This window comes from Nicotiana attenuata, chromosome 9 (assembly GCF_001879085.1).
Source record: "Nicotiana attenuata strain UT chromosome 9, NIATTr2, whole genome shotgun sequence".
NCBI lineage: Eukaryota > Viridiplantae > Streptophyta > Magnoliopsida > Solanales > Solanaceae > Nicotiana > Nicotiana attenuata.
This window is the reverse complement of record NC_031997.1, coordinates 40,945,078-40,954,715: the sequence shown is the minus strand read 5'-3', so window position 1 is coordinate 40,954,715 and position 9,638 is coordinate 40,945,078. Positions and strand designations below refer to the sequence as shown.

The following is a 9,638-nucleotide window of genomic DNA, read 5'->3' as shown; positions in this document are numbered from 1 at the left end:
GCTCAGCAGATCTGAAATTCTTGCAACCATCTCCCACGAATCAAGACGACATTACTCAATGGAGCAGTCATAGAGTTGCGTAGTGGTGTCATTTTCTTCAGAATGACAGTTAACAGAATGGTATATCCAAGAAAATTAGGATAAACATCAATAGGCCTTTTACCTCAATAGTGGAGTCATTTTCTACAGAATGAAAGGAATGACACTGCTTCAGCATTAGCAAATCCATACAATAAAATGTTTCCATTAGAGTAATGACAAGCCTTTGGAATTGTCAGCAACTCGAACTCCAAACACTCAACTATCCAAATATTGTCATTGTTAAAACTATTTCTCAGAAGAGCTTCCTTAACATCTTCAGTTCCCACTTTTTAACAGGAATTAAGCCTCAACATCTTCTGTCCAATTAATTTAAAAAAAATTAACTTCAGTACTTAAAGGTAATTGGTTATAGTTAATTAACAAGCTTCTCAGGGGTTCCAAGTCTCGCGTGTCGACAGTTCCTCATTCTAGTTTTGAAATAAATCAAAGAACAGGACAACACCCTTGATCCATAGAATAATCCTTAATGTTTGTTCCTACGAATTTTTTGTATTTTTATTATGTAAATCAAAATCAAGACCGAAGTATACTTGCTTACGCACCTTCATTTGTGTTTGAAATACCTAAATTTTCTCTTTCTCGTTTTAACAATTTATTTATAATGAAAGTTGTAAACATTTTTTTTATACTATCACGTAACTTAACAAGTTATTTATAATCGGATTTTTATCGTTCACAATTTGTGTTTCTACCTTTTTTTCTCGTTTACCAACACAAATTTACTACATTATCCACGTCACCTAATAACGTATCTTTTTAATACTTGCTTACGCACCTTCATTTGTGTCCAAAATACCAAACTTTTCTCTTTCTCGTTTTAACAATTTATTTTATAATGAAAGTTGTAAACATTTTTTTATACTATCGTGTAACTTAACTAAATACACTAAAGTACTCTTTTTCAGCTCATCAATGCCCACCATTAAAAAGTCACATACTCATTGAGAATTTAAGCCTTGCATCTCTTATTGGGGCTTTCATTAATTAAGAACTTCCACCTATACATAACGTCTCAATATTTTAGTCGTACAGGCTGAAAGGTGCAGAATGTTACTACACGTTTGGATTTGAATTCCTGGCATATCCATTTGTTTCACTATTTTAACTGCTCCATCCTCGAATAATAAAGTAAAACTACATGGCAGACATAGGACAAGGATAAAGAACTATTACTATAAGTCCACCGAACCTTAAAATTTAGAGAACTAGTGCGATAAAAACAGAAAATAGCTAATGTTAACCCATGACCATGTTTATATTACAATAGTCCATCAGTTCAAACTGAGATAGCAAAAAGAAAGAAAACACGAGCATAACAGACATAACCGTAAAGTACTAATCTACTATAGCTTTGCATATGTAGCCAATCCTCTATATCAAGATATTGCAGATACTTTTCCCAAAACCTCCAAAAGACCAGCAGATGGTGATAACGAAGAGCAAACCGTCAACGAGGACTGCAAAGGGTGGGGGGGGGGGAAACAGCAGTCAAATCAGGGGAAATCGTCAAAGAAACCAGGTTAGCAGCATTTTTATAGTAGGAAGCTGGTAAAAAATACAACCCGACCACAAAAAGCTTTTCTAATCTTTTCTCCAGTAGTCACCTACTATCATCATGATCAGCAACTGTATGTCATGGGATATCCATAAAGGCCATAAAATGACAAGTCATATCTCGCGTCATTTAGTAGCAACAGCTCAAAGCCTCAAACACCAACTCTCTACCAAAAGGGTGCTGATTTGAGCTGCTATGTCATAGTATATCCATAACAGCCCTTCGAACCACCAAAAAAGGACAGCTGTATGTGTACATGAAGGAACAAATGCATACAGAGTACTAAAATATCGAAATGGCTTGCATTGTACAGGCTAGTTCAATTTAATGTTTCACAAACCTGTAGGACCTAGAGCGAGATCTGGCTGAGCTGTCTACATTTCTTCCAGGTCTATCGAGCCTCCTTGGGGCAGAGTCCAAATCATGAGCTATCGGACTATTATCTCTTGGACTCGGATTGGACCTACCTTTTTTCTGAATGCGTGGAGAATTTGACCTGGACATTTGCCGGGATTGTCTTGAAGATCTTCCATTCAACCTATAATCTCTTTCATCCCTTGGAGAAACAGACGGAGATTTTGACCTGCATCTCCTTGGAGAATAGTAATCATCCCGATTTTCACGATCCCTGTTTCTGTGAACCATAGTGTACTTAAGCCGCTTAATAACAAGTTCAATGTAGTTTTGCAGTAATCCATGAAGTTGAAAACAGTACAAACAAGTAAAACGACTAGCACTGGTTTTCAAATGACTGCTATTCCAACTCACAATGCCACAAACTACTCAAAAAATAAGGCCGGCACTTAAACAAACCATGAAAGGTAGATTCCTTCAATATCTAATCTACTGAACCGCAACCTTTACCTGTATCCTTATTTCAACAACAACAACATACCCAGTATAATCCCACAGGTGGGGTCTAGAGAGGGTAGTGTGCACGCAGACCTTACCTGTATCCTTATTTCATAGTCTGGAAAAAACTACAGTTTGATCCAGACTGTTTAAGCACTACATGGTACAGTTCTTCAGCATCGGATCACTTCAAAGTTCTTCTTTGCCCCAAATCTCGAGATAGCTTTCCTCGGGCATTCTCATGAAATGCCAAAGAGTAAAAACTTCAAAAATCTTTGCCTCTTTGAAGGTGAATTCTTTCTTTGGCCAACTAAAAGCTCTAAATTTTCTCTCTAACTGGATATTGTGCAACATTAAGAAATAAAACATGAATTTAAAGATAAGCAAATGAAGGTCTTTGTGACTGAAATATGTCCACATCACTTCAATTGGTTCTCCGAGGTACGATAGAAGGCTCATCCTTACTAGAAAAAAATCCAGAAAAGGAAAATCACATGAACTTTGATGATGGTGATTTGAAACTTCCGGAGATTCATCACATTTCATGAGCAAGTAATCTTTGACTTTATGGTCCCTTTTCTCAATTGTCTTTATTAGGCCAGAATTCTTTAAGTCTCTTTCTCAATTTAGCATCTGCATTAATAAAGCCACCAGCAGATGTCATTCAAAAATCTACAGGATAGATGACATATGCCTGCAAGACATTTGACATAATCTATAATAGTGTGTCCCAAATAAGTATTCAACAAAATTAAAAAGCTAAAGAACCTAATAAGCCACCACAACTCAACGGACGGAAATTAAAAAGCTAAAGAACCTAATAAGCCACCACAACTCAACGGACGGAGAAAGCCTCAGTATTCCAGGACAAGAAATAACAGATAAATAAATAGAGAAAAGATCAATTCCTAAAATCAAGTGGATAGAGTGAGGCAACCACCACTTTGGCAGATATAAATATGCTACATCACTATCCTAAGTTCCTAACCTCCAAAGAGAAAAAAACAAACATAAAACAATCTGATACCAAGGAAGGAGTGTTTTATGCCAAAAAAGGGTGATTACAAACAAAATATAATCATTACAAAAAATAGGCAAGAAAAATAGATAAAGCAACAATACAGAGCGCCTTGATGACGCAAGGCAAATAACTGCAATTTTACAAAGAAGTAGCTCATTGACGAAGGACATGCACCAGAATGCTGAAAAGGAATCAATCAGATCAACATGCAAAGTCTCTCTTTAGAGCAACATTTATGAAAATGACCAATTTTGTCTTGATAGTTGAAATTGTGCACGTCAGGCAATGAAATTGCTGCTACTATGACTACAGGCTACAGATTTATTTTATCCCAATAGATGTTCTTACTAGATTTTGTCCCATTAGAATCAGTTGCAGTCCTTGCTCAAAGACAAACAAACAATAGGAGAAATACAAGCAAAGCTTCTGTTATGAAATACAAACCTTGAGTCACGTCGTGCTGGGGAAGCCGAGCGCGAGTAAGCTGCCATAGAAAATTCTATACCATTACTCTTAAAGGAAGACAATACTCTTGACTCTAACAGTACTAAGTTTACTTCTTTCTTCTCTTTTTCCTTTTTTAATTTCGGAGGGGTGGGGGCCTCAATGCAATATCATACAAATCAGCATCAAAAGTTAAATGAGACATTGAGAAAGTAAACAGTTACTTTTAGTAATAGAGTTAAAATTCAAACTGACAGTGATATCTGCGACTTGGGAACCTTTGTGGACTGTGTCTCCTGTAGCTGCCTCGAGCACTAGGTCCGCTAGTTAAACAGGAAAATAGACTTAGATTCACTGTGGGTGAATAATACTTGAGCTGGAAAAGAGATTGATAATCAACATGATTGCAACTCGAAGCAAACCACATATATGTAGCACCTTGTGCGTAAAACCCTATTCATTTCTTGAGGGGTCTTTCGATTCTCCTCCGCAAAAACAATTTTAATTTCACGTCCACCAATAACTGTACAGTTTAAGTGTGCTTTTGCTTCAGCTGCATCTTCGGCATAACGGAACTTCACGAAGCCAAATCCTCGTGGTTCCCTACATATAAGTTGAGATTATTTTTAGAAAAAGAAATAGAAAGAACGTCACAGCGAACTTGCTTACATTGCTGATACCCCAGTCCAAAACTTAGATAAAGGAGGGGTACAATACGTTACAGTCAACGTAAAACTTGTCGATTTATGGAAGTGAGGTTGCTTGATGTGATTAGGTTATGTCTTACATAGACCTCCAGGAGCATCGGCTAAAAAGTGTGAAACATGATGGTTGAAGATGTTAAAAGAGAATGAGGTAGAATCAAAGCCACATAAAATGCAATTGTCTTGAAAAATCTACTATCTCTCGAAATTCATACAAACTTAGAGACAAATAGAGCATACAGAAAGAAAAAGATCACACATATAGACGATACAAACTAGTTGAGATTAAGGCTGTGTCTTCTTGATATGCTCACTAGGTCTAATATTTGCTAGAGGAGTTTTTCAATCATTGTGGGAGATTTGTATGACGATAAAAAAATGCAGAGGACTTCTAGTATTAGAGCCTAATTTACTGAATATTGGAACGAGACATCTAGATGAAGCGAAAAGGATAGTGAAGATTCATATTGCCGACCCTAACTAGCTTGAAACTAAGTCGAAGTTCGGTTGTTATTGATCATAGTGATATTAACAAATAGCAGGACGTGGAAATAGACCCATATTGCAGAATACAGTACCAATTGAGAAGCCATATTATCAAGGCGTATGCATACCCAGTATAGTAATTCTTGGGCAGATAGACATCTTTTACGGGACCAAAACGTTCAAAGGGGACCCTGACATCTTCTGGCCTGCAGAACAAGCACAAAATGATTAACTTTATCCACAACTATAACAACATCTGCTTAGAGACTGAGAAAGAGAGGGAGACAGAGAGAGAAAGCAATCTTCAGTTTATGAAACAGAAATGGAAAACAAATCAACCCAACCTTTAGAAAGATGGAGTGCTTCAACTTTATTAAGCCATATTAACTGACAGGCAGAAACTACTGAATAAATTCAGCAATCTGCAATTCATTTTTTTTTCTAGCTATATTATTTCAAAAGGTTTTAAAAGCCATCTGAAATATAAGAAACCATAAAGCCCACATGTATCAATGTTTGTAGATAAGGAAGATAGCTTAGTGCATAGCATCATAACTCAACCTCTCCGTCAGAGATAAGGCATCTGCTAGTGCTCGAAGGAGCAAATCTAGGTGTTAAAGGATTTGGATGTGTTTGAACATGTAAGAAACTTGTTACTAGTCTAAAACACGGTCATTAAAGAATCAAAATAAAAAGTGTCCATTGTCTAACGGATAGCAAGGAGAAACCAGATAAGTGAGATCTCGCGTGAGTGTTTACATAAATCTTCTTGTGTCTGAATAGTTGATTGATAGATCAATCAATCCCTAATTTAATTATCTTTTGCAAATACAAGTCAAAAAAAATGAAACTCAAACAACTCATTGATATGGTGTTCATTACATACAATATATAGCATTGAGGTGTCACTACAATGTTCATGTGCCAATTGATCCAATTTCCTTGGAGAACATTCATGAAGCTAGTCCCTGAAACGATGAGAATAAAAAGGTGTTGATGGATATTGTAATTCAAATTCGATTGATGTTGCTGAGACAAGTTCAGGAGGACTTTTATGGTGTGCGGGGAGCTCAAGTTAATGCCTCCTTCCATTTTGAAATGTTCCAAAATGTTAGACAAAATTTCACTCAGCGTCATTAAAATCCATCACTTTGTCGCTTAAAGGGGTGAAAAGTGATAAAAGGTGAAGGCTTATCACTTTATGAGTGAAGCCATACGCTTCAAAGAACTGTGCAATTCAAATAATGACACGCAAAGAGATTGCAACATGAAGCGGTCAGTTATTTGAATCTCAGCTTTCAGAAGTTAGACTAGCATAGACGTTATTGCATACTGGATGCTACAAATAGTTATGTCAGCTGCAATTTGATTATTATAATACTATATATAAGTTTGATAAATTTTTATTTCATAAATTGCTGGCTTCACTTCAAGAAAGCAGGCGCTTTATTTCTCGCTTTGCGCTTCAAATCCCATGTACCTCGCGGCTTTTGTGAGATTTTCGCTTTTAAAACCTCCGGTTCTACTAATAATAATATCCAATACAACTTATATAACTTTCAAGAATCCCAGTTTATTTTTATTATTGAAATTGTGAATTTTGATTTGAAATTTCCTCTATTAAGCTGATTTTTGGACCAACAATATTAATATCAGACTAATTTCACAAAGGAACATACATCCTTGAGTTCAAGTAGGAGAATTCAGGAATCGAGCAACACCTAAATATATTACATATGAAAACATAAATTATGATATCCCCAAAAAAGTAGTATGAGGACCCAAAAGCCTCAATGCAAAATCAAATTGAGGTCGACAACGGCATGAGCTATTAACGGGGCTGCAGTCAAGAGGTGCACCGTCAATCGACATGCCTAGGGCACTACCTGCTAAGCAGAAATGTCATAAGAACAGCTCAAATCACCCCTCAAAAAACTGGTAAAATCCAGAAATAGCTATTTTTCAGCCCCTGTAATTGAAAAATTGCCACTTTCATGGAGTTTCTACAAGTGATGAAACTCCAGTATTTTTCAAAGACAGGACCAAAATATGGTCAGTGGGCGCTATCTCTACCTCAAACGACAAAAATTTCTATGAAGCAATAAAATCAGATAAATGCATGTTAAATATTTCAATAATGAAATTGATAACGAAAAAATCTTTCAATAACGAAATTGATTTTGCAACAAAAGATAACCCTAACTTGCGCGTATGTTCATAAAAAATGATTAATACCTGGCGCTAAGGGAGATGTTACGAACAAGAAGGCCAGAGGGTGCGGGAGAGCGACGGTCGCAGCGACGGTCACGTGGTTCGTCGTAGCGTTTACGTCGTACGGGGCTGTAACTCCTGCTACGGCTTCTGTGCCTTCCCATTACCCTCGTCGTCGTCTGTTCACTGTGAAGTGAAAATCTAAAACCCTAGTTCGATTTCCTTGGAATTGAAATTGAGAACCTTAGCCCTGGAAAAAAGAGGGATTGACGTGACCTTTAATAACAATAGTATCTGTAGCTGCGCTTTGGGCGAAGAATAATGTAAAAATAGCACGGTATAGCCAGTTTTCGGACTGGTCATTCAAAAATAGCCAGCATTTACCAAATCAATAAAAAATAGCCACTATTTTGCTGCAGCAGAAACCGGTCCAGCATAATATACTGGAGTTCGGTACACCTGTGTATGAACTCCAGCATATTATGCTGGACCGGTATACTTTGCTGGCTCCAGTATAATATACTGGAGACTGGAGCACTGGTGCTCCAAACTCCAGTATATTATGCTGGACCGGTATACTTGCTAGAACTCCAGTATATTATGCTGGAGTTCTAGTGTACTTATGCTGGAACTCCATCATATTATGCTGGAGTTCCAGCATACTTATCTTGGAACTCCAGTATAATATGCTGGAGTTCAAGTATACTTATGCTGGAACTCCAGCATAATATGCTAGCGTATTTTCCGGATTTGAACAGTGTTTTCGCTCAGATTTATCTTTACATGAAAAGTGGCTAGATATCGATTACTTTTGAAACTGAGCTATTTTTGAACGACCAGTTGTAAATCTGGCTATTTTTGAATTTCACCCAAGAATAATAAATATGTATAATTTTTCGAGGAAAAGCCCAAAATCATACTTCATGTTTAGCTTTAGATCCCGTTTGGCCAAGCTGCCAAAAACTGCTTATTTTAAAAAGTATTTTTTTCAGAAGTTCTTTATACAAAAATACTTTTGAAAAACAAAACAGTTTGTGTTTAGCATATTCGTTTAAGAAGTACTTTTTACAATATTTGGTAAACAAATTGTGTATGGCCGATCTTTCTAAAAGTATTTTTAAGTGTCAAATTACCAAAAAGGATAGTACCAAAGTCTTATAATTATTTTAAAGAGAAAAATGAACTTTAATATTCATCATAAGAGACTTTTAATATTTTTTGTTTTATTTAATTAAAAAATAAAATGTAAAATAAACATACATATTAAAAATTTAAATCAATATAACACACACATATATATATATATATATATATATATATATATATATATATATATATATATATATATATATATATATATATATATATATATATATAGTTATAGCAAATCATATAATATTATTTAGTATAATTACTTATTATTTACATGATGATTTGAATAATCAAAATACATCATTCAGTATGAATTAGAAGAATATTCCACCAATTACTATATATTGGTAATCCACCATGAAATAATAAGCAAAGTCGCTCACACATGATAACATTTATCAATAATTCATCTCTAATTCTATCACACAACGCCTCCATATTAGTAGAAGACTTGCCTTGCATTTCTAAAGAAATACCAGAAGACCCATCTCCTTCCTCAATCTCTGCAGTAGTGTCTTTATTAGCATAATAGTTGAATTCCTTATCGGTAGAAGAATATCGTCGGGTGAAATGTTGTATAGCTATGGTAGCTGTGACAAGATGATTTTGAGTGTTAAACTTGAAAGATGACATTGAGAATAAAATAGAAATAATTTTAAATATATACAGATTTATTGTTTTCGTAAAAAAATTAATTAAGTATGTTTAAATTCAAATTCAAAAAGAGTAACTAATTATTAACAACAAATAATGCATAATTTAAATTCAAAAAAATAATTATTACCTAACCTAACTTTGTCCTAATTGCCAAGTGGCTTATTGTGAGGTTGCCACTAGGCTTAATGTGGAGGCTTTTTCTTCTTCTTTTAATAATATATAGATTATGCGATATAATTATAAATTTATTACCTATTTGTAGGTAATTTTCACAAATTAGATTTGATAACTGTTTTAAAAATTCGGGAATTAATAGCCTATAAGAGAAGAAATTATAAATGATTACTTGTAAGAAGATAATTGATAATCTAAAGAAGGATGTAGATAATTTACTTTAGTGTGGAAAAAGAAAAAGAAGATTTGGAAAGTTAAAAGACATTATACAAAGAAAAAA

At 35.0% G+C, this 9,638-nt stretch overlaps 1 protein-coding gene across 2 annotated transcripts; it reads right to left on the bottom strand.

Annotated features, from left to right (window-relative positions):
* On the bottom strand, positions 1,272-7,657 carry LOC109232307 (serine/arginine-rich SC35-like splicing factor SCL28). 2 transcript variants are annotated; one of them, XM_019398032.1, is made up of 7 exons: positions 7,400-7,657; positions 5,293-5,370; positions 4,413-4,577; positions 4,230-4,297; positions 3,975-4,014; positions 1,998-2,291; positions 1,272-1,559 (listed from the first exon to the last, which is right to left on the bottom strand). In XM_019398032.1, the coding sequence occupies exons 1-7, from the start codon at positions 7,537-7,539 to the stop codon at positions 1,550-1,552; spliced, it is 795 nt and encodes a 264-aa protein (XP_019253577.1). In that variant the 5' UTR covers positions 7,540-7,657; the 3' UTR covers positions 1,272-1,549. The 2 variants fall into 2 exon arrangements, with proteins under 2 accessions (XP_019253577.1, XP_019253576.1); XM_019398031.1 differs by lacking the exon at positions 1,272-1,559 and having other exon boundaries at positions 1,566-2,291.